Raw genomic sequence first — 25,892 nt, forward strand, 5'->3', positions numbered from 1 at the left:
CTCCCTTACCACCCTCCCTTAAGAACTCAAGCAATTCATTGTAAGTTATACATGTGTAGTCATGTAAAACATTTCCACATTAGTCAGGTTGTGAAAGAAAACAGACAAAAAAACTTTAGAAAAAGGAACTGTGAGATTTAAAATTGGATATTAGATCATAAATCTCCCCTCTTTAACCTTTCCCTTAATTTATCTCCCAGACTAGTAAATGGAAGAAGCTTCTGGTTTTCTAGTTAGAGCTTTTATTGTATGGTAGTCAGAAGGTGATGTTGATTAGAAGGATAGGAAAGTAGAAATACAATACAAATCGTCTTAAGTCTAAGCTTAGTCTATATTCCGTATAAAACTCATCAAAAGCCGAAGGCCACCTTTGGGGAGAGAGAGAGACTGTGTCAAGCACGTGCTGCTGCTAACCGCGAGTCGGGTCCAGTCGAACTCTCGTCAGCATCAACCTGTGCAGCGCAGTCAGGAGACCAGCAGAGCAGGAAAAAACATCCCACTTCCGTTCTCTCCTTGCCTTTTAAGCTCGCACCCTGGAAGTGGAGTGCTAGCAGGCAGTCTAACGTGCGCAGCAGGCAGACTGGCGTGCGTAGTTCATGCCATTGGTCTCCTCCCCGAAAGGGTGGTCCTTCAAAAACTGGCGTCTTTCAGTTATCCTAACCGACTGTTAAAAACTTTAATTTTTTTTTTTTTACCACAGAACTAACAAAAAAATTATGTTTTAATATGTATTCAGATACCACCAGTTCTTTCCCTGTAGATGGATTGTGTTTTTCATAAGTCCTTCAGAGTTGTCTTGAATCATTGTTTTGCTGAAAATAACTGTCATTCACAGCAGATCATTTTACAATAATGCTGTTATTTTGTATACAGTACATTTCACTTTGCATCAGCTCATCTAAGTCTTTCCAGGTTTTTCTGATAGCATCCTGTTTATCATTTCTTTTAGCACAATAGTGTTCCATCATAATCCCATCCCACAATTTGTTTATCCATTCCATTATCCCCACCTTTTTTTTCTTTTTCACTGGCCCTGTAAGTTATAGACAGTGAGGAAAAGAGATACTCTAGTGGAGAAGTTTATAGGGGATTAGGTAAATAACAGAGTTTCTGCTAAAATGAGGAGGTCGAAAAGATTGAAGATGAAGGAAAATACTCTCCACATACAGAAAAAAGAACTATGGTGTTTGAACGAAGATCGAAGCATATTATTTTCACTTTTGTTGTTGCTTTTTTGTTGTTTCTTCTTTCTTTTGTTTTTTCGCTTTAGTTATGACTCTTCTCTTACAGCATGACTAATGTGGAAATATGTTTAACCTGATTGTAATGTATAACCTATATCAGATTGCTAGCTGGCTTAGGGAGGGGGGAAGGAAGAGGGGGAGAGAAAAATTTGGTACTCAAAATCTTACAAAAGTGCATGTTGAAATCTATCTTTACATGTAATTTGAAAAAATAAAGGTCTGGTAAAAAGAAAAAAAAGATTGACAATGTTGAGCAAGAGTTTAAAAAGTTACAATGTAAAGGTATAGAAGCTGGATATCCAACTTGTGTTGCAGTTTAACTTGAAGTTTACTCAAGGGGAAACAGAGAGGCATATGGTAGATGTGAACAGGTTTCAGCAAGATTACCTTGTATTTATTTTGTTTATACTATCTATATAAAATATACTTCATCCTTCCTTTGCATTTACCTTTCCCTACCATGTCAGTTTGTTTAAGGCAAGGACTTTTGGCTTTATAACTTCAGCCCTGCCACAGGGCCTAGCGTATGGTAAGTGACTAATAAATGCTTAACTGATCAGTAAGCATTGGTTACCAATCAAGAGTTCAACTATTTTTACTCAAAATGTCTCCTTGGAAAATAAAAGAACATTGAATAAATAGAATTTAGATAAAAGAAAGATTATTTTGTTGACTGAAGAGGCTCACAGCTAAAAAAACAAACAACCCCCAAAACAACAACAAAAAAACCCAAACCCCAACCCAGAATGATTATACTTGATTTTTCCCAATAAGACCCAGCATCTAGTGACTTGGAAGAGGTTGATAGGCTAAATTATTAGTGTAGTCTCTCACCTTCATGGAATAGTACAGTCTCTCTGCAAAGTAACTGTGAATGTTCCGGGTGCACTTTACTAGACAAAGGGAAAGGTTCTGTTAATCCTTTGGAAGTGATATGTGATATTGCCCAAGTGTGAAATTTGAATATCCTATGAATATATGGGAACTGGGGCCCTCTCAGCTTGCCTTCCAGAAATATATACCCTTGATTCTAGGATTACTGGTTCCTTGCAGTATTTTATCATGATGAAAGATACCAGTGGTTGATTTCATGGATATAACTTTCAAGAGTCTATATCATGGGGGCAGCTAGGTGGCGCAGTGGATAAAGCACCGGCCCTGGATTCAGGAGTTCCTGAGTTCAAATCCGGCCTCAGACACTTGACACTTACTGGCTGTGTGACCCTGGGCAAGTCACTTAACCCTATTGCCCCATAAAAAAAAGAAAAGAAAAGAAAAAAAAGAGTCTATATCATGCTAAGTATGGCCTTGATCATCTAAGCTGAGCTATCTTTAAAATATGACTTCATTCTTTCTTTCTTTTTTCTTTTCTTTTCTTTTTTTTTGCAGGACAATGAGGGTTAAGTGACTTGTCCAGAGTCACACAGCTAGTAAGCTTCTGTGGTTGGATTTGAACACAAGTCTTCCTGAATCCAGGGCCGGTGCTTTATCCATTGCCCCACCTAGATGCCCCCTAAAATACGACTTCAGAAAGTTTTCTCTTAGAAGATGACCCCAGTTGTAAAATGGGAGAGACTCAGTACTCTGCTGGGAGGTTCCAGTGGGATCACAGGCACTAAGACCTATTGGATTTTAGTTCAAGGTTTGGAGAGGCATAGGGAATTTGAGGGTCTTTAGTTCAACCTGTGAAATTTATGACAAACACACATCTGTGTTTTCTTTTCCAACTCAGTCCTTTTTTTTTTTTTTTTAGTGAGGCAATTGGGGTTAAGTGACTTGCCCAGGGTCACACAGCTAGTAAGTAGTAAGTGTCTGAGGCCGGATTTGAACTCAGGTACTCCTGACTCCAGGGCCGGTGCTCTATCCACTGCGCCATCTAGCTGCCCCAACTCAGTCCTTTTCTCCCCCTTTGGTGAGGCAACTGGGGTTAAGTGACTTGCCCAGGGTCACACAGCTAGTAAGTGTTAAATGCCTGAGGTTGGATTTGAATTCAGGTCCTCCTGAATCCAGGGCTGGTGCTCTATCCACTGTGCCACCTAGATGCCCCTCAGTCCTTTTTTTTTTTAAACCCACACCATTGACACACTTTAAAAATTCTTAATTCGTATTGGCATTGTTTGTTTTTGTATCACTTTTATTTCAAAATATAATCCTCCTCCCCGCCCATATGAGCCCTTGAAGAATAAAGCAAGAGAGAAAAAAAGAGCAATTCTTTGCAATTACTCTGTATGTAACATATGCTCCTGTTTACATGTTGTCTCCTCTGTTGGAATGTCAGCTCTTTGAGGGCAAGGTCAGATCTTACTTTTTCTTTGTATCCCCAGCACTTAGTATAGTGTCAGGTATATAGTACATGTTTGATGAATTCTTGTGATTGATGGAAGTTAGAAAGTATGTGAAATGCTCCACATCTATGGTCCCTCATAACATCAGTTTTAAAAAATGATATTTTAAAATATCCATTCACCTTAGAATATATTATATAAATTAGGCAGTCACAGACACTTAGAACGCTAAGAGAGCTTGGAGTCTATCTGGCTAAATCGTTTGTGATAGATTCAGGACTTAGACCTAATCATCTGACTTCAACTCTAGAGCAAATTAAGCCTAATTTCTCCCGTCTGATCTGAAGTCTTCATACCATAGTGAAAGGGGCACTGAACTGAGGCGAGAAATCAAGTGGCTCAGTGGAAAGAAAGCGGCAACTGGAATTAGCGAGACTAGAGAGCAAATCATCCTGTAGGCGCTTACTAGCTGTATGACCTTGGGCAAGAATGAATTTCTCAGTCTCAGTTTCTTCATCTGTAAAGTGGCCATAATACTTGCACCTACCGCCCGGGGTTGCTATGCGGGTCAAACCAGATAATATTTGTAAAGTGCTTAGCATGGGGAGTCTAGCACATAGTAGGTACTTAAGAAATGCTTTTCCTTCCTTCCTTCAGCTAGTTGTATGACCAAGGGCAAATAGATCATTCCATTTCATGTGTAAAATTAGAAGACATTTTGAAGGGTAGTGATGTGGAAGAGAAATTAGATTTGTTCTGTCTCGTCTCAGAGGGCAGAACATTGTATTTACTTATCTCCGCACAAGTAGAATGTAAACCACTTGAGGACAAGGACTACTTTTTTTTTTGTCTCAGTGTATCCAGTGTCTAGCACAGTGCTTGGTATATATGGAGAGGGACTGGACCTGGGATTTTACTGACTTAGAGAATTCCTAGATGAGGATAATTTGTCTATAATCACTCAGACAATATTTATCAGGGGTGGGACTTGAACCCAGATGTGCCAGATCTCAAGGCCAACTCTATACCCACTACACCAGGTTTAATAAATATTTGCTGAATTGGCTTGAATGCTGTGATCTCTACTCTTGTCTCCACTACTGGACCCAAGTAGACACAGCCTTCATGAAGCAGCTTCAGTCTGAAGACCATGGGGCGTGTGGACAATTATTGAGACTCTCCAAATGCCTTACCCACAGTGAGCATCGCCTCCTCCAGGGAGCCATGGGTCTCACTCTTAATGCTGTCTTCAATGCTCTTGTTGGCAATTTTCTGGTACTCGTCAAACACTGTGTGGAAAGAGTAGGTATTATAATGCTGGTCACAAGACTCTCTGAGGGAAGAGGACTGCGATAGATAATTCCAAACCAAAGATCACAATCTGGGGTCTAACAAAGGATCCCTCTTCTCCAATTTGTGAAATTAATTGTACCAAAAGGCTTATAAAAGTATAGGCATTAGATTATTTTGTTATAAACTTATTGAAAGAATAATAAATGAATAGAAACACAAAATTAAGCAGAAATGTCTGCCAGTTAGTATAATGTTTACAGGCACATTATTCCTCATCACTTATGATACATTCTAGTCCCTGGTCTACACCCATCCTTGGAACATGTTCCATGTTCACTTCTGCCTCCCAGAATTCCTAGCTTCCTTCCGTTCTAGTGCCAGATGGTCACCTGCTAGTAAAAATAAGAGTCAGGAGTCAAACTTGTGTCTCCTGAGTCCAGGCGTGAAGCTCTTTACATGACAGCCTGGTATAGTGGAAAATGCGTTGGCTCTAGAGTCAAGGAAGCTGGGATTGGAGTCCCATCTCCAGGACTTACTAGCTGTGTGACCTTAGCTTAGTCCCCTGACTTTTCTGGGCTTCTGTTTTCTCGTTTGTAAAATAAGTTGTTGGATAAGATGACCTTCTAAGGTCCCTTCTAGCTCTAAATATGTTTCTATTTCTTAACCCCCCCATATATCATTGGCAATTTGACCTCCCCACCTCCTGCAAAGATGAGAGAGAGTGAAAATAAAAGCAAAATGAAACAAAAAATCAGGTGCTTTGACAGATGATAGATTCCTTAATAGACAGTGAAGGGAAACTGAGATGATTTGTGAATGTCCTTAACCTTTCCAGGTTGATATGATTGTGATAAAATTATTAATAATAGGGTGTTTTGGGGACTCAGAACCCCCCCCCCCCCCACACACACACATACACACATACATAGGAACTCTGGCTGGTTTTGCAGGGCCAGCCCAGAGTAAGGAGAATTTAAAAGGAAATGTAGATCAACCTTCCTTACTAACTAAAGGAAGTTAACTTACTTAAGACCACCTTCAAGTCATGTCAATCGATGGACTTGAATGTTACCAGTCAATTAGCTTGGATCAAAGTGGAGTGACCCACCTCTACCTGAGACAGGTTAAAAACCCTGGAGAGGGGTTTCTTTCTCTTTCGGCACTCTCTTCCCTCTCCCACGCTGCTTTCTCTTTCCCCTCTATCCTAGGTATGTAGGGCTTCTTAACTTTCTGAGCCATGTGCTCTATCTCTTTACTAATATTTAATATACTCTAATAAATGTCTAATACCCCCAAACTAGTGCAGTAGCCTCTAATTTCTAAGTAATAAATAAATATATTATAAATCCCAGCTAAATTCCCTAACACTTGGGACAATTATAGGGTGACCCCATAAGTTTTTATTCACCACATGATGAAGAACAAGCATTAGCATCCCAGATTTAGAGCTGGAAAGGATCTTGGAGGCTATTAGTCCAACCCCATCATTTAACAGATGAGGAAACTGACACTGAGAGGGAGAAGTTAAGTGACTTGTCTAGGGTCACACAGTCTGAGACTAGATTTGAACTCAGATCATCCTGGTCTCAAGCCCAGAGCTCTAACGTTTCCCCCTTCTTGCTGACTTAATTCTTTGATGATAAATGGGAATAAGAGCTGGAAATTTTAGTTCCATTGTTCTAGGAATTCTGAGTGGGTAAAATAGTTCTAATCCATTCCTATATAGACACTGGCCAGCTATAAGGGACTGAATGCATCAGTTTCTATTTATTTTAGGGTCATCCTCTCCTGATGTGGTTCATGTGGGAAGCGGGATGTGATAGAGATTCGAGGTTTGAAAGCCACTTGTCCAGAGCCAAAGCAAGGCTCACGGAGAACTCTATAAAGGCTTAGTTATCACAGTGCTGGGCACTGAAGAAATGCTTGTTGACTGACTATGGGAGTGTGAAAACACTACAAAGAATTCTTTGTACCTCTCATCAAGTGTGTGGCACTCCGGGTGCAAAGGATGGTGATAAATTTCATCTCATCAGTCCCTCGTATCTTTTCTCCAGCTGCATAGAGGTCCTAAGGGCACAAATAACGTTTATTTACAATGTGCTTAAGTCAGCCCTAACAATATACATTTGTGAGAAAAGCCAGAAACTGAAAGAGGAAAGTATTATGGTAGAGAGCGTTTGAGTGAGGATCAATGGAGGTAAAAACAGAACTGATTTTGTTATAGGAGTAAGTGTTCTAGAAATTCTTGTTTTGTTCTGTGAATTGAAATTGGTGGAACTTTAAAAAAGTGATCAGTGTGGGGGCAGCTAGGTGGTGCAGTGGATAAAGCACTGGCCCTGGATTCTAGAGGACCTGAGTTCAAATTTGACCTCAGACACTTGACACTCACTAGTTGTGTGACCCTGGGCAAGTCACTTAACCCTTATTGACTTCCCCGCCCCCCCCCTCCAAAAAGTGATCATTGTGGATGCAGAGGGCATGCACTGGCCAATGTAGGTTTTTAAAAGCCACATCTAGAAGAGAGAAGCAAGGAAGGTGATAAACAATGTATAATAAGGAATAACTTTGTAAAAATGGCACTAGGTGTGCTAAATCTCTGAGTGAACTGAGATTGGTGATGGATACTAGGGACAACAAAAGAAGCTGTTTTAAAATATATTGTTGTTGTTCTGTCATTTTGGTTGTGTGCAACTCTTCCCTAAATGGTGTTTTCTTGGCAAAAATATTGGAATGATTTGCTGTTTTCTTCTCTAGCTCATTTTACAGATGAGGAAACTGAGGCAAAGAGGGTTAAGTGACTTGTCTAGGGTCACACAACTAGCAAGTGTCTAAGCCTGGATTTGAACTCATGAAGATGAATTTTCCTGATTCCAAGTCCAGCACTTTATCCACTGTACCACCTCACTGCCCCTTTAAGCTATGTTTGGAAAGATGAAAAAAGAACCAAGCCTGCTTTTTGACTTGGATAGGACAGTGATAAGGGATGACAGAAAGAAGACAGAATGATTCTTCCTTTAGTATTTTCTTCTGCTTCCCCGTCCCCCACCTCACAAAAGCCTCACTTCAGTGTCTCACTGTGGTGTGGAGGTTACCCTGCATTCTTAAAGGTTTTGCCATCAGCACGCAAAAGAGGCAGTTCGAATTGGACTGGCCATCAGAAGACTTGGTTGCTAGTCCCAGTTCTTTGATTAGGCAAGTCACTTCCCCTCAATAGGTCTCATCTATAAAATGAGAAGGTTGGACTTAATGACCTCTAAAATTCCTCCCTCCTTTATTATTCTTAGGTTCTAAGTAGGTATCTATGTACATTATTTATTTATTTTTTTGTGGGGCAATGGGGGTTAAGTGACTTGCCCAGGGTCACACAGCTAGTAAGTGTCAAGTGTCTGAGGCCAGATTTGAACTCAGGTCCTCCTGAATCCAGGGCTGGTGCTTTATCCACTGTGCCACCTAGCTGTCCCACATCTATGTATATTCTTTCAGACATTGTCCCATGGGAATCTAAAATTATAATATGAAAGGTTTAGAGGCAGCCTGATGTAGTAGAGGGCAAGCCCCAGAGTCACAAGACCTGGGTTCAAGTCCCACCTCTGACACATACCAGTTATGTGACCCTGGACAAGTCCTGTAACCTCCCAGTGATCCAAGCCAAGTGACAAGATTTAAGATGTAGAACAAGTTTGAATGTCCATTGGTAGAGGGAGTTTTCTCAATTGGAGTCTCCCTATAATGACAGATTGGTCCAAACAAACAAATCAAATTGGAACAACTCAGGCATTCCCTTATTTAACCAATAAGAAAGAGGTAGTTCACTTCCACTTTCTTTCCCCAGCTCTCTTGGTTTAGATATTGGAATGGAATGACAGAAAATGTGCTCCCAATTCAGTGACAGAAGAGACCTCAACTGTAGACATTGGGACGTTTATTTCAGTGTTAGGTTGGGCCTAGAGGGTTAGGCAAGAGAGGCAGTAGCCTAATTCCCAACATGCATGGGATGAGATGAGACACTTTGGAATAGTTATTTTTATAAATGCTTGTATTTTAGATGACAGAAAATTCCTTTCTCGGTGTCCCTTAAGTGTTTATTTTGTGATAATAGAGTGATAGTTCAAATCCTCCAGGGGACAGTGACATATAGGGGAACAAATTTCAAATTTTGTCTGTTGAGGACTTTATTTCTTTTTTCCCAAGAATTCCAAGTAGATAACATCATTCTAACCCCTTCTCACAAAAACACTGGTCAGACTCAAAAGGAGTTGAATGTTTCAGTTTCCATTTGCAATGGGGTGTGGTTCCAACATAGTTCCAATTTTCCAGGGCCTGGGTGAGAAGTGGTAGAAGTGGTAGGCAAACAGGGCATGTGTGTGTGTGTGTGTGTGTGTGTGTGTGTGTGTGAGAGAGAGAGAGAGAGAGAGAGAGACAGAGACAGAGACAGAGACAGAGAAAGAGAGAGACAAGGAGACAGAGAGAGACAGAGAGACAGAGAGAGAGAAGGGTATAGGGAAATTTTTATGTCTAGGGAAGCAATGGTGGGGCTCATTTAGGTTGGACTAGATAGCTTCTGAGGTCCCTTTAAGCTTACTTGGGCAAAACAAATAAACAAACAAATAAATAAACAAACATATAAATAAATAAATGAGTACATAAATAAGTAAACAAGCAAATAAATAAATGAAAGAATGATAAAAGCATGAAGGAAGCAATAAAATAAAATGACCAGAAGAAGACAGAAGGTAGTTCAGAGGGGAACATAGACAAATGGTATAGCTTTGAAACTAACATGCTAAATGTACTTAAAAAAATTCAAGTTGTATGTAATAGAGGCTTGAACTTTTGTGTACAATCCTCTTTTTCTGTTCTTTGCATATGGAAATGCTCATATTTTCTGGTGTTTGATAAATTCAGAATAATAAAAAGAATGCATTTAATAACTAAAAGTTTACCTGGGCATCCTGGAGTGCCATTCCTGGATCCACAAAACCACTCACATCATCTCTGCTGCCCTGAGAGAGGAAACAAAGTAGCTCTATAAGGCAGTAGAATCTCTCCTTTCCCCCAGATCAGACATGAGGCAAAGTCTGAGCCTTACATTCCTCCCCTTGGCTGCCCTCTAGTGGCAGAATAAGTCTGTGCTGCTGTCCCATTCCTCCTGTCATGGGAATCATGCAAGGTTTTTTCTCTGCTGCTGACTGCTGTGACTCTGCTTTCCAACCCAGGTCTATCTCAGGGAACCAGACTTGTGGACCCTTGTGTAGTTGCCTTGGGGACATCAGAAAAATAAACCCATTCTTACTTGCAGGAGGCAGACCAGGATTCTCTCCAGGTATCCACTGGTGTCTGATTTAATATCGTCTTCCAGGTTGGAACCATATTCTGCAAGGCAGAAACTCAGGAGGGTTATTAATATTCATTCAAATTTGTATGGAGCTTTAAAATGTCAAAGCACTTTCCCCGAGATAAAATGACCTTGTGAGGTAAGTATGCCTGGAGCAAATACAGGATGTAGAATGAGTAGGGCCTGAGGTATCATAGCTTTAGAGCAAGAAAGGATTATAGAAGCCATTGAGACTAACCCTTTCATTTTACAGATGAGGAAACTGAGGCTGAGAAGTGAAGTGACTTGTCCAAAATCACACAGCTAGTAAATGTCTGAGACAACATTTGAACATCTAGTCATTTTTTTGTATTTGTTTTTTTTTTTTGGGTGAGGCGATTGGGGTTGAGTGACTTGCCCAGGGTCACACAGCTAGTAAGTGTCAAGTGTCTGAGGCTAGATTTGAACTCAGGTCCTCCTGACTCCAGGGTTAGTGCTCTATCTACTGTGTCACTTAGCTGCCCCTACATCTAGTCATTTTAAAGATAAGGAAACTGAAACCTGGAGAGGTTAAGTGATTTGCTTAATGTTGTAGAACTAAGAAGTAAAACAGTCAGGATTTGAATCCAGGTCATCTGACTCCAAATTCAAGTAGGCGGCAATGCTGAATGCGTTGTACTGCTTATTACAGTATTGATGGGTGGCAAAATCTTTCTGGTCATGTCACAATAGAGAGAACCCTTGATATGGATTCATGCACACATTTTCTCATATCCAGATGCAAAGTCCATTGGCTTCTCTAGAAATGTGATTTGGGCCAAGTCACATACCCTCCCTAACCCTCAGTTTCTTAATCTGTAAAATGAGAGACTTAGATCATATGGCCTTTGAGGTGCCTTCCTGCCCTATGATATCATGACTATTTGGCCAGATCTCTCTACTACCATGACAAGTTCAAGAGTGGCTTCTTGGGGAGTTCATCACCCTTTCTACTCTTGCCATGAATACCATCACATCTGCGACTTTTGTTTACAACACTCCCTTCTTATCAAAGTTGGTCTGTATAGGCCTACCTAGGCTACTTGTATTGTATTTCTGACTCCTGTTAGGCAAGCTTTCCCTAAGATTTGTCTATGGCTTTCTTCTTAGTTCTCTTTTCTTTACAGGGCTGTGGGGTAGAGCACAGACTTTATCATTTGCATGTGTTATAAGCTGTTAGTCTGTAAAAGCAAAACAAAACAAAACAAAACAAAACAAAACAAAACAAACAGGAAGCAGCTCAATGAATACAGTGCTGGGCCCGGAGTCAGGAAGACCTGAATTCAAATCTGGCCTTAGACACTTACAAGCCGTATGACCCTGGGCAAGTCACTGAATCTCTTTTGCTTTAGTCTACTAGAGAACGAAATGGCAAACCACTCCAGTGTCTTTGCCAAGAAAACCCTATAGACAGTATAGCCCACTGGGTCATAAAGGGTCAGAAACAACTGAATGGCTGAATGACAATGACAAATCAACTTCTTAGTAATTCAAAGCAGCCCTTACATTCCCACTGCCCTGGTAAAGAAAACCATTTTAACTCTCATCTTTTTTCCTTCTAGAAAAACTGTTATTAATGAGAAAAATCAAATAAGCACTGTAGGAAGACCATTTAAAATACACAAATAGCCTCCAGTGGATGTCAAATACAGTAATGAATATAAAGAACTCTTGAGAACAATTTGCAATTTACTTGGGAAAATGTAATTTCTGTAAAAAAAAAAAACCCAATGAAAAAATAGCTGATGCAATATATGTAAGCAAATTTGTTGTAAATAAAAAGAGTATTGGGCTAGATGATATCTAAATTTTCCTCCAAGAGTCAACATTCTATGCTTTTCTATTTATGTAAAAGGCAGGTCAGGAAGTTCTTCTGATGCCAAGATTGTTTGCAAAGTTTCCAAGTTTGGGAGGGTACTGCAACGACTTCATTTTTTCAAGATGTCTTGAGATGACTACTAGAACACTGGGAGATAGCTGCTCCAGGTCATATAGGTCTTCATGTCTCCAGAGTGTCTTATACTCATATATACATATATATTTAAATGGGGGCAATGAGGGTTAAGTGACTTGCCCAGGGTCACACAGCTAGTAAGTGTCAAGTGTCTGAGGCCGAATTTGAACTCAGGTCCTCCTGAATCCAGGACCAGTGCTCTATCCACTGCACCACCTAGCTGCCCCAGAGTGTCTTATACTCTTGACAGTGGATGGCCCTTCCATCTCCCCACATCTTTGTCTCCATTGCTACTAAACTAGCGAATTGGCGAATTCCCTTCAGTAACTGCCATATGAATCTGTTACATGAGATCCCAATGGCACAGCTGCAATGATTCTTACCTTCCTCGTAAGCTCTCATGATTTCTCTAAGTTGGACTTTGGTCCGAGATGCCAAGATCTCAATGATGACACCCTCTTTGGTTCCTATACCCTGGGAAGAGAAAGGAATTCCACATAAGATTAACCTCTAGCAAATAAAACACAACAGCCTTTAGTCAGACTGTGAGGGCAATGGAAGAAATGGGTTCTCAGGGGGACTATGGAAGAGTATTGTGCATGGATAGATTTCAATGAGTCAGAATTGTGTGTGTTTTTTCAAATTTAATGTGTTTCCTGGGCTTGGCAAATTAAAGTGTGCTTTTCTTTTGCATTTACGGCTCCACAGGGTCGGTAATTTTATAAAGTATGTTGTTTGAAAACAAGAGACAACGTCAATGCTCCCATCTGATGGCAAACATTTACTAACTGCCTGCTGTGGAAGATGCATAAGGTTGAACACTCCTCTTCCTTGTCGAAAGCTAAAGCCTCGTTCGACAATGCTTGAGTTACCTTCATGGCATCATGTAATTCCTTGGCTTCGTATTTGTACGGGGGGTACATGAGGGCGATGATGAGTCTCTCGAAATTGCCACTCAGTTCAGATTTCAAGGTCTCGGTCAGATCCTGGTGTAAAGATAGAGTGTAAGAAGATGCTTCAGCAGAGACAACCTGCCTCATGTAGATTTCTTTGTCATAGCCCGTTTTTAGAAAAGAAACCTTGCTAGCTCATCCCCTTTCTTCTCTCTGCTTAGGACCGTATTGCTCAGATTCCTCTAGTTCACATGTTCCAGTTAGGGGGAACACGGAGCCCTAGGAATCACTAACATTAGCCAAACAAGTGGATGGAGCGCCGTATAACATCCAACTTTATTAGCTAGAGTGGTGCCCCTCAAGTCTCTCGTGCCTCTTCTCCAGTCCTTCTTAGTGTTTCTTTGACCTCCTATCCTCTTTATTATTTCTCCATTCAACACGTGTGAGTCAGCCTTTTTTTCTCTTAGGGACCTCTACCAGTGGACAGTCCTGGACCACTCCACAAAAGGAACTTGGGACTGTAGCAAATCTGAAAGGGAGACAGGCAGGGAGGGGATGAATGCAGAGGGAAGCAGAATCAGGCCTTTTTGTACAGATCCTAGTTTCTTATGACACTCTCCCAAAAGCAGATATTTAGATTGAGGCTGCTAGGCTGAGTAATGGATAGAGTGCTAGACTTGGAGTTAGGAAGACTTGAATCCTATATGGAAAACTTCCTCTCTGAGTGGCCCCAGGCAAGTCACGTAATTTCTCTTAGTCTCAGTTTCTTCATCAGTAAAATGGGAATAATAAGAGCATCTATCCCTCAGGTTGTTGTGAGGATCAAATGCATATAAGTGTGTAATTTAAGATTCTAAATGTGGATTCTAATCTGTTCCCCCAGTTTTGGGGGAAACTGACTAAAAATCACTGATAAAACGAGTTTAGGTTTCTAAGGGTTTATTGGAAAATAGAAAGAAAAAGATTGAGAACAGAATTCTAACAGCCTGGCATTCCTATCTTTCCTCAAATTTCCTGTGAAGTCCTCTGCCACCACCACCATCAAGTCAGGAAGCCAAAAAGCCCCAGCACTCTCTGCGCAGGCTCCCTTTCCTCCTTCCTGTCTCCTCCCAGACCATAGGAGGCTCCTCAAGTTGATTGGCTGGTAGCCTTGATAGACAGCACCCATGAGCAAACGTCATTTCCTGACGCCAAGGAAAAGCCACAATGCCTCTGAGGCATTTTCCTCATGGTGGAGCTTTCCCACAGCAAGTCTCCAGTAGGTGGCGTCATTCCAATCATTACATAAGGTACCTTGCAAACCTTAAAACTCTAGAGCAATGTAAGTTGTTATTCTTCATTGCCAAAGGACCCTTGGAATTCCACTCAGTAGGAAAGGAGAGAGTCTTATTGGTAGTTTGGGGGATCATTGAGCTATAGGGATCATTAATGTTATACAATGTCTGCTCTCCATTGTACCAGGGTGACTTTCTTCCCTTCTCCACTTCAGCTGAGACAAAAAAGAGAAACATCGATTTTCTTCAGCTCTGAGATAGACTGACATCATAAACATTACCTATTTTTTTTTTTTGTCCAGGAAAGACATTGGTAATTATAGATTTAGTGAAAAGTTAAGTGACTTTTCTAGAGTCACAAGGCCAGTCCCATTTAGAGGTAGGGCTTGAATACAGGTATCTTTTTTCCAACACTGGACCTCTATTTATTTTACTAAAGGTAGTAAGGGACAGTGAGATGGTGCAGTGGATTGAGTGCTTGCACTCAAGTCAGGAAGAACTGGGTTCAAATCTGGCCTCAGATGCTTACTAGCTGAATGACCCTGAGCTAATCACTTAATCCTGTTTGCCTCAATTTCCTCATCTGTAAAAGGAGCTGGAGAAGGGAATGACAAACCACTCCAGTATCTTTGCCAAGAAAGCCCTAACTGGGGTCATGGAGAGTCAGATATGATTGAAAAGACTCAGCAACAGAAGGCACTAAAGGTTCCACACTACCTTTGGGCCATTAGCTATATTAGCAGGGTACAGGATTATGAACTCTCCAAATACAATGCTTGAGATAAAGGAGACTGTGTATTATCTGGATATAGCAACATCCTTTCTGAGATTTCTAACCTACTTCCTCCACTAATCATAATAATAGTTTACATATTATAATACATAATTATATTATATTATATTTTATTATAATAGCATTTTAAGATTTGCAAAGCTCTGGGGGCAGCTAGGTGGCGCAGTGGACAAAGCACCATCCCTGGATTCAGGAGGACCTGAGCTTAAATCTGGCCTCTGACACTTGACACTTACTAGCTGTGTGACCCTGGGCAAGTCACTTAACCTTCATTACCAGGCAAAATGATGATGATGATTTGCAAAGCTCTTTATATATGATAATAGTAGTAGTTTTAGTAGCTAGCATTTATATAGTGCTTTCAGATTGGCAAAGGGCTTTACGAATATTATCTCATTTTATCCTTACAACAACCTTGGGAGTTCGGTATTATTATCCCTATTTTACAGATGAGGACACTGAGGCAGAAAGAGGTTAAATTACTTGCCTAGGGTCACACAGCTAGTAAGTGTCTGGGGTCAGATTTGAACTCAGGTCTTCCTGAATTTAAGGTCAGAACTAGTAAAGGAGTTATTATTTCCATTTTATAGACTCAGAGCTAAAGTCTGTGGACATAACCATATCTGACTTGGCTCCTTTTGTTCCAACACAGAGCTGTGCTACCCAAGTAGGTAACCAGGCAATTTAGTATAATAATAATAATAATAACATTTATATAGACTTTAAGATATGCAAATATTATCTCATTTGAACCTTACAGCAACTTTGGGAAGTAGGTGCTATTATTACAGATTAGGAAACTGAGTCAGACAGAATTTAAATGACTTGCTCAGGGTCACACAAGGCCATATTTGAACTCAGTTCTTCCTGAATTCAGGATTACAGCTGACAATACTGTTATGATTATTCCTGTTTTATAGATGAAGAAACTGAGGCCCAGAGAGGTTATGAATTGCCCAAAGGGTCAGAGAGAGAAAGTGACAAAACCAGAATTTACACCCGTGCTGCTTCCCCACAGTTTAGTGCTTCCTGGTCAGAGCTCCCCATGTGTCAGAAATATTATTGGAACTCAGGTCTCTCTGGACACCCTGTGTGGCACCAGCACTGCCTTCCTGGGCTGGTGAGGGAAGTGAGTTTAGAGCTCAGTGACTGGCCGGGCTATCAGGTGTCCTTTCTTTACCTTTCCATACAGAGCCTTGAACGCTTTGGCGATCTGTTGCCGCTGTGCATTGCTCCTCTTGGTGAGGACGTCGATGATGGCCTGTTCATTGGTCCCTGTTGAGGACACGTAAAGTTTTGATTACATATGATGTTGGAAGCAGAGCCTCCGTGTTGATGCCCTGCCTAGCAGCTAAACAACCTGCGAGACGTTGCCCAGGTGCGAACACCCACATCTTGGCAGTCTTCTCAATGAATCACTCAGAACCACCAGTCATTTGCGAGTTTTATAGGCACAGTTTTCTACTCCCAGCTGCAGAACGCCAAGGACCAGATGATGCTGTGAGCAATCCTGTAGGACTTGGCTCAGACATCACCTCTTGGCCTTCCTGGACAACTCCTCCTACTAGTACATATTGTATATGGTGTTTTTTTCTATGTGTATAGACATACATGTTGTTTCCTTGAGGTCTGAGGCTATTCCATCTATGCCTTTGTATTATTCTCAGAACTGAACACAAAGTAGGCACTTAATAAATGCTTATTGAGTCATTGATTGATTTAGCCCCACATGTCTAGTCAAGGCTACTGCAAAATCAGCTTGGAGTAGTCAGTACTGATTTTTTTGGGGGGGCAGGACAATGAGGATTAAGTGACTTGCCCAGGGTCACACAGCTAAGTAAGTGTCAAGTGTCTTGAGTCCAGATTTGAACTCAGGTCCTCCTGAATTCAGGGCTGGTGTGTTATCCACTGCACCACCACCTAGCTGCCCCAGTACTGATTTTTAAAGATCTCCTACAGACCTAGGTTGCTTTAACTACATCAGGCAAGGAGAAAAGGTCCCTGGATCCATCAGAAATTGGTGTTCTATAGAAAGAAAAATGGTTTCAGAATGAGAAGACCTTATGTGTACATATATATATAAATGTATATGCATAGATATATATAGGTATGTGTGTATATATATGCACACATATGTTTATGTGCATGTATACACATGCAGTATATATGTAGGTATCTGTATATGTACATGTATATATGTATATATAATTATGTATATGAGTATATAAATATGTACAGAGTGGGCCCAAAGTCACGAAGGGTTTCAATATTTAAAAAATTTATTTTTTGTTTTTTAAATTCATAATACTATAGCATCATATACAGTATATATAGGAAATGAATTTACATTATGTGTGAAAAATCAAGTCTTGTAAATGGCAAAAAATAAAGAATTCCCCCCCAAATTATGAAAAACATTGTGACTTTTGGACCACCCTTATATATGTATATATGTATGGGCATATATATATATATATACATATATATGTATATACACATGTATATCCCTCCATAAGTTTATATTAATCTTTCCTTTCTAAGTCAACTTGATACAATAATTGTTGATTTCATCCTTATATTGGGAAACTCTTGATCAAAGCAGATCAACTGCCCTGCAATTTCTTATCTTAGACACTTGCCCAAGGGCCCAAAGAGGTAAAGCCCCTTGCCCAGAATCACCCAGCCAGCATGTGGTGTGGCTGGATTTAAATCCATACCTTCCTTGGTTCCTTGTCCAAGGTGGGTTCTCTATTATCCCCATGCTGCATTTCTATATAAGTTATTTCTTTGAAAACAAATAGGGGCAGCTAGGTGGCGCAGTGGATAAAGCACCAACGGATTCAGGAGGACCTGAGTTCAAATTCGGCCTCAGACACTTGACACTTACTAGCTGTGTGACCCTGGGCAAGTCACTTAACCCTCATTGCCCCACGGAAAAAAAAAGAAAACAAATAAAAACACTTAAAATTACCTTATAAACAATTTTTTCAAAGGAGGTATGACTTGGTCGACAACTTACCTATTCCTTTCATGGCCTTGTATAGTGTTTCTGCATCAGGGTCAGGGTTAAAGTGGGGGCTTCCCTTCACAGTGACACCTTCTTGTTCAACCTGGGAGAACAATAAATCACCTCATCATTTCTGGTTACAGCCAGATCAGCCCTGCCATCAGAAGCTATGTCTCAGAGGCGTTTGGTCTAGTATCCAGTATACTCCAGGGTATTCAATAAACAAAGAACCTGCAAGTCCCAGTCATGGTGGGAGCCTGGCCTCTTCCTTGGAAATAGTTGCGTTCCTTCCCCTCCCATTAGCACCCACAAGGCTCCTTTCAGGAGGGAGGAGAAGACTTGAATTAATTTTCCTTCCTCACCTTTTTTACTCAGATGTGCCTTTCATACTCTATTCAACAAATATTTATTAAATACCTACCAAACAACAGGCACCATGGTTGGTGCTGGGAACAGAAGGACAAAAACCAACTGGTGCTCATTCACAAGGAGTTTCTGTTCTACTTGCCCTTTCATTCCTCCTCTGCTTTCCTGCTCCAATCCCCAATCCCCATCTCCTTGATCCTTTGGGTCTTTCCCTTTGGAACTCTTATGGTACTTTGTTCTCCAACTTTAATATGCTTAGGAGGTAATTCCATGTATTACGGTTCTCTGTGTTTGTATCTTATCTCCCTACTAGACTGAAAGTTTCTGGAAGGCAGGCACCATGTCTTAGCTAAGCTCTGTGGCTCTTCCAGCACATAACACAGTGTGACATAGTTTCGGTACTTAGTAAGTGGTTGTTGAATGGATGGTTTGAATAGCAATTCCCTCCACACTTCATTTACCTTCTGGGGAACGAAGTGATGTTCAGGGGAAGCAAATTGCCAAAGTACTAAGATAATGGAGGCAGCTAGGTGGTGAAGTGGATAGAGCTTTGGGTTTGGAATCAAGAAGACTCATCTTTCCTGAGTTCAAATATGGCCTCAGACACTTCCTAACTGTCTGACCCTGGGCAAGTCAATTAACCCTGCTTGCCTCAGTGTCCTCATCTGTAAAATGACCTGGAGAAGGAAATGAAAAAACCACTCCAGTATCTTTGCCAAGAAAACCCCAAATGGGTTCATGAAGAATTGGGCACAACTCAACAACAATGAGATAATGGAAAGACCTGCCTACCTAAAGGGTATAACCTGTTGAGCATGGCCTCACTTCTTTGCATGTGGAATGAGAGTGACATACTGACATTCCTTCCAGTCCTAAAATGGAAAAAAGTTCCCCAGGTAATTTCCAGTAGTATCTATGGGTCAAGTCTGGGGAGTCATTTCAGAGTCTCAAAGACATTCTTTTGCAGATAACACAATTCTTTTCCAGACCCTTAACATAATAGTAACTAGTATTTACAAGACATTTTCTTCAAAGTGCTTTACGAATATTACCTCATTTTGTCCTCACAACCACCTGGGAGGTAGGTACTGTTATTACCACCCCCCATTTTACAGATGAGGAAACTGAGGCACAGGTTAAATGACTTGTCCAGGGTCACACAGTAAGTATCTGAGGCTGGATTGGATCCAAGTTTTCTTGAATCCAGTTTCAGCTCACCTAACCCTCCAAGGAGTATCTTAAATTCCAACATTTTAATTTGGGACTGTTTCTCAGATGTTTGTATTTTGCCTTTTTGACATCATTGCATTCATCAGTGTTTAGCACCTTTTACTGAGCCCCATCCCAGTCATCAAGCAGGATGGTGCAGATCAGCTCACCTTTCTGAACACTGATGCTCTCCAAATGTACCAACACCCTTGTGAGGCTAGCAGAGGATGCTGAGGCTAATAGAGGGCCTCTGTGACCAGGGCAGAAATATTCTTAGACACAATCCGGATATTGTTACTCCACTGTTCAAAATCTTGGAGCGGCCATGCTCTTTAGATGTATTCAATGCTATCCATAATCTGACTGCAGCCCATCTTTTTTACCTTACCCCCCCCCCACTACTCCTCACTGACATATTGTACTTTCCAGCCAGATGGAACTCCCTGTTCTATGGATCTGTCTCTCACATTCCTACTTCTGTGTCTCTTGTCATTCTATTCTCTATATTTGGAACCCCACTCTCTTCTACAACACGGATCTCCTTCTGTCAAAGTTTCATCCTTCCTTAAACGTCTATGTCAACTGCCATCCTGTTCATGAAGCATTTTTTTGGACAGGACTAGTAATTTCATTGGCACAAGGAACCCCTTCTTCCAATACAGATTAACACCTGCACCGCTAGAAGTTAAGTGATTTGTTCAGGGTCACATGGGCAGTATGTATCAGAGGCAGGATTTGAACCCAAGTCTGTCTTGACTTATAGGCTGGCTCCCTAACTACTATATACCATCATGAAATCCTCTTTAGTGCTGTCTAGTCAGAAACACTCTTAACTTCTTAGCAGCCCTCCTAGACCACAGTAACTATACAAAAAAGACATAAACAACGTAAGACATATATATATATATATATATATAATTTTTTTTGTGGGGCAATGAGGGTTAAGTGACTTGCCCAGGGTCACATAGCTAGTAAGTATCAAGTGTCTGAGGTCAGATTTTAACTCAGGTCCTCCTGAATCCAGGGCCGGTGTGCTGCCTAGCTGCCCCCGGACAATGTAATATTTTGATTACAGTTATTTAAGTGTTTTGTCTAACCTGCCAGGCAGTAAGTACCTTGAAGACAGTCTCTGTCTTGCTCATCTCTATTTCTCACTCAGCTTCTAGTCTAGTGGCTTTCATTTAGTTTTGTTGTTGTTCAGTTTCAGTTGTATCTGGCTCTTTATGACCCCATTTAGGATTTTCTTGGCAAGGATATTGGAGTGGTTTGCAACTCCTTCATCAGCTTATTTTACAAATGAGGAAACTGAGGCAAACAGGGTTAAGTGACTTGTCCAGAGTCACACAACTAGTAAGCATCTGAGGTCGAATTTGAACCCAGGTCTTTCTGACTCCAGGCCCTGGACTCTCTCTATTGTGCTATTTACCTGCCTAGCATTTAGTAGATGCTTAATAAATGCTTGATGGATTCAATTGTTTTTTGATTCTCTCATTGGGTTAAAAATCCTTTTGTCACAGATAAATTGGGAGAGTGGTTTTTAAAATAGCAGGATATGAAGTCCTTTTGGAAATTGTGCTAAAGGAGCCATTATCCCATCAAGAGAGACCCTGAATTATATGCAGCATCCTGACAGAGAAAGAGCCTACTTGCATATTTTATTCAGTGCTTGGTCTCGGAATAGACCTTGTTTTATTGAAAACCACTGTACTTTACTCTGCTTTTTCTCTATGGTTTTTAGAGCACTTTCAAATATATCATCTCATTTCTACCCTCACAACAACTTGCTTCAGTAGGCACGGTAGGTATTTTCAGTTCCATTTTAAAGACGAAGAAACTGACACTCAAGAGACAATGACTTGTTGAAGGTCAGATGGCTAGTAAGAAGTAGAACTGAAACCGGTCATCTGACTCCAGCTCTAGAGATGATGCATCTGAAGAGCTCCTTTCCTCATCTGTCTTGGTTGTTGCTCCATCCTGTAGGAATACGAGTGTGTGTGTGTGTGTGTGTGTGTGTGTGTGTGTGTGTGTGTGTGTGTGTGTGTAGGCTTGTGTCTCTCTGTTAGTGTTGGTGGGTCAATGGAGTAGAGGTAGGGTGTGTCCAGGTGTGAAAGTGGTTTATTTATGGCACATTGCATGTTTCATGTTTTGTGTGTGTACGGTCGATGAGGTGGTTAGGTGCTATTTGGGGTGGTGTTCATGGTGGGTGTGGTACTGTGGCATGTTCCAGGTGTGTCAGGGTGTGTTGGTGTGCTTGGTGTCTGTTATAGAGAGAAAGGGATGGGAACAGTCAGTCTGGTGCTATCGTCCTCCTACTCTATTCCCCTGGCCACAAAGATTGCCTAAGAACTCTGTCTCAGAAAGGTGTTCTTGACACTCCCTGTTTCCTTTCCCCTCAGGAATGTTGGCTGGCCCACAATTCTTTTCTCTACTTAGTCTGGGAAAAGGCTGGCAGGGTGGGGTTTTCCTCTATCTCATTTAGAATAGAGTCCTGTTCTTTGGGGAAGAATATCTAGACTGCAAGGGCCATTGCAAAGACTTCCTTGGGCGACCAGCCAATGGAGAGCCATCAGTGTTGGCATTCTCTTCTCTGGAAGCTGGAGACTAGGGGCTGGGGCTGATGACTCAGTTGAGCTGTCTTACAGATTTTCAAGGTTAATACTAAAAAGACTTTGAGCCTGTGGGTGGAGTGAGACAGGAATCTGGAATTTACAGAGAAGTATGACTTAACAGACCAAAACTGAAAGCTCCCAATTTTTCATCCCTATTGTGCCAAATAAATTTTTCATAAAACCTCTTAGTCTTTTATGTGAAGCAACTAGCTAAAGATAGTAATAGACATAGGCACTAGCAATTTCCCAAGGTTTTAGAGGCTTATCCAAGCAGGAATATTTTATAGAATAAATATGACTCAGCCAAGCATGTCTACACACATTAACAATGTCTTTAATAATGATTACAAAGAAGATCATCTGTCTCTTTGTCTTCCCTCTTAAGTGAATATAAGCTAGTAAAAAATACCCAAACCACCAAACAAGGCTGCAGTGGGGCAGAATAAGAGAGACATGAGGGAGGAATACAGAGGGAGAAGGAAGGAAGGGAAAGAAGAGGGAGGGAGGGAGAGACACACGCAGAGACAGAGAGACACAGAGACAGAAAGACAGAGACACAGAGACACACAGAGAAAGAGACAGAGAGACACACCCACAAAGAGAGACAGAGACACAGAGAAAGACAGAGATACAGACTGAGACAGAGAAAAACAGAGTCAAAGGCAAAGACAGAGACACAGACACAGACACAGAATCTTATTAAATAAGAAGGAAGCACAGGTCTGGGCATGAACTTCCAACATGGGTTGTGGCCAGAGGTAGCATGGTTCAGTAATTTTGGAGTCAGAGAACCTGGTTCTCAGATCCTAACTTTGATACTACCTAGGTGACCTTGGGCAAATCACTTAAACTCAGCCATAATATCCTCCTCTGCAAAATCAATGAGGGGGTTGGATCAGATAATTTCTAAGATCCTTTCTAGTTCTATCCCTGATTTTCTTCTGATCTACACAGATCTTTTCTGCGTCCAGGGATACTTAGCAGACCTCAGGGTCCAGTCTTTGAACTGAACAGGTGATTTCACTGATGAGGAAACTCCCCCTGCTAATGCAGATCAATGCCTCCTTTCTCCACGTTGTCTTAGAAAGTTAGCTGGGAGACACTGAGAGGTTAAAGGTCTTAACTGACTTGCCCCGGGTCATCCAGCCAATATGAGTCAAAGGTGGGATTTGAACCCAGTCCTTCCTGCCTGCAAGGCTAACTCTTTTTACCCATAGTCTCTTCTGCCTCTCAAACAGTAAAAGCTCCTTGGATTTTTACCTCTACCTTTCTGAGCTCATTTTCTTTATCCGCCAAATAAGGCATCTCAGAATGAGATCTGGAAAGGGACTTTAGAGGTCTAATCACCACATTTTACAGATGAGGAAACTGAGGCTCAGAGAGGTTTAGTGACTTACCCAGGGTCTAAGAAAACTTATACTGCTACCTGCCTGAGCATCCAAAGAGATAACATTAAGTACAGAGCTTTATAGCCATAAAATGCAATATGAAAACAACCTATTATTTAAATTATAGCCTCTTGGTTTGCATGAGACTTTCTTAAAAAAGAGGCATAGCCTTTTGCCTAGATAACCTCTGGAGCTCATGTCTGGCTCAACCTACCATAGCCTAACAGATTTTAGACAAGATGTGCTCACTACTGGAAGAAATGGAGGACAGGAACAATTTTCATTGCAGATCCCTATTCCAGTTATTCAAATGGATTCTTTTTATCCAATGATTCTTAATATTTTTCTGTGTGTCTTGGACCCCTTTGGCAATATGGGGAAGCCTGTAAACCCATTCTCAGAATAATGTTTTTAATGCATAAAATAAAAATACATAGAATTACAAAGAAAACAAATTACAGTGAAATAAAGTTTTCCAAATATTAAAAAAAAAGGTCCTGGACCCTCGGCTAAGAATTTCTGCTTTTGATAAAGAGAGTGAAGTCAGGGACTTGGGAGCCATATGGGACATTTAGCTTCACCCTATTTCCTCTTTCACCCCTAACTCCAGAAAAATATCAAGCACAAGGTGATTGGGCAAAAGGGCAAGAATGGCTCAGTACAAATCCCTCCCACAAGGAGAAAGCCAACTCCATTCTTACTTCTTTCAGTTCATGTGGTAACTGGATTAAATTAAATTAAATTAAAAAGCAGGAGTAAATGGTAAACTCTCTATTTTCTATTTTCCTGGGAATTTAAGGAATCTTTATCAGATGCCACTGAAGCCATTTTCACACCAACATTTTATTGACTTACCCAAGCTTTCCACCAGGCCATTGTCCTCAGTCCAGTGCCCCTTTCCCTGGTGAAGTAGAGGAGAAAAAAAATGCAAAACAGCATTATCTAGACTGCAGCTATACACTTTTAGGATTATGGCACATGTGTAGGATGCTCCCACCCTCACCCCCACCCCTACCCCTTCCTTCAACTAACCTGCAAGTAGAAAAAATCTGTCTCAAAGGGGTGAGTTTCTTTGGACTATGCGGACACAGGACCGTAATCAGCTAGCCAGCTCTACTCCTGTTTGGGACAGGCAGTTAGTTCCTTTCTATACTTCTCCCAAGGCACACCCTTCAAAGAGGCTGGGCCTGTTTCTCAGAAATGACTTCACTGCCAAATAATTGCCCCAGTTTGAAAAACCCAAAGCTTTAAATCAGGTGATCAAACATAGTGGCTATTGGGAAATGTTCCTATTTAGAATGGCGCCCCAAAGAATAAAGGGAGAGCAGAGCCTGCCTAAATCCAACTCCTTTGTGATAGGGATCAAGAGACTTATATCCAGAGTGAAGTGACCAGAATTCACCTTTATTATCTGATTGGTCCTAAAACCCAACTTTTCTAGCTTGTCAGTGAGGGATGGAAACAAAGCTAGGTCTTATTTGGTCCCTGTTCCTCAGGAGTTTTTAGTTTAATGGGGGGGGGGTGGGACCATATACAATCCATTGATTGACATTATTCTGCACCTGAAATGACATGAGAACAACTGCAACAATGTACTGATCAGTGCCACACAATAAATGGCTGGTGTAGGGGAAAGAATCCTGATTTGGGAATCAGAAGATTTGGGTCTGCTCTAGCTCCTCCCCTTTCTAGTTGTGTGACTGTGGGCAAGTCATTCAACAGTTTTGAGGCTCAGATTTCTCATCTACAGGATGGGGATAATGCTCTTTGCTCTGCTTATCTCACTGGCTCATTCTGAAGATCAGATGAGTTAAAAAGACATAATGCCTACATAATATTCATGTGAATGGTTATTAGTTAGTTGCTTGGAAATGGTATATTCTAGTTATTTTAACTAATCAGCCAAGATTCAATGACATTCCTCTCTTCCCCCAGCCCGTGTTTTAACCAACCCTTTTGATTGCAAGGCCACACCCTCCACTGGGAACTGAGGTGTCAGGGTTATAGTTTCTAGTCTTGATTCCAGAGTTAAGTTTGTGCTGTTTTTAGCTTTCTCTTCACCCATAGAATATTTGTACAGTCTTTACTTGTGCCTTGGAGATATATAAAGAAGGGGGCCTGATACTTCTTTTTCCATGGATGGGGATAGCTTATTCTTTTGGGGCTGTTGACATCAGGCAGGGTCCCTGTTTTTAGCAGCCTTCCCACCTTGATTTCTGTTTGT

At 41.1% G+C, this 25,892-nt stretch overlaps 1 protein-coding gene across 1 annotated transcript in view; it reads right to left on the reverse strand.

Annotated features, from left to right (window-relative positions):
- LOC122742070 (annexin A8) overlaps positions 1-24,827 on the reverse strand; it is a 34,900-nt gene extending 10,073 nt beyond the window's left edge. Inside the window, exons 1-11 of the mRNA XM_043986052.1 lie at positions 24,701-24,827; positions 24,524-24,569; positions 18,109-18,199; positions 16,270-16,364; positions 13,002-13,115; positions 12,513-12,603; positions 10,116-10,195; positions 9,766-9,825; positions 6,796-6,889; positions 4,723-4,818; positions 2,079-2,137 (exon numbers count right to left, since the gene is read on the reverse strand). Of these exons, the coding sequence (XP_043841987.1) occupies positions 2,079-2,137; positions 4,723-4,818; positions 6,796-6,889; positions 9,766-9,825; positions 10,116-10,195; positions 12,513-12,603; positions 13,002-13,115; positions 16,270-16,364; positions 18,109-18,199; positions 24,524-24,544 (801 nt within the window). The 5' untranslated portion in view covers positions 24,545-24,569; positions 24,701-24,827. The remainder of the gene's footprint in view (positions 1-2,078; positions 2,138-4,722; positions 4,819-6,795; positions 6,890-9,765; positions 9,826-10,115; positions 10,196-12,512; positions 12,604-13,001; positions 13,116-16,269; positions 16,365-18,108; positions 18,200-24,523; positions 24,570-24,700) is intronic.
- Between the last annotated feature and the right edge of the window lie 1,065 nt (positions 24,828-25,892).

This window comes from Dromiciops gliroides, chromosome 2, assembly GCF_019393635.1.
Source record: "Dromiciops gliroides isolate mDroGli1 chromosome 2, mDroGli1.pri, whole genome shotgun sequence".
Classification (NCBI taxonomy): domain Eukaryota; kingdom Metazoa; phylum Chordata; class Mammalia; order Microbiotheria; family Microbiotheriidae; genus Dromiciops; species Dromiciops gliroides.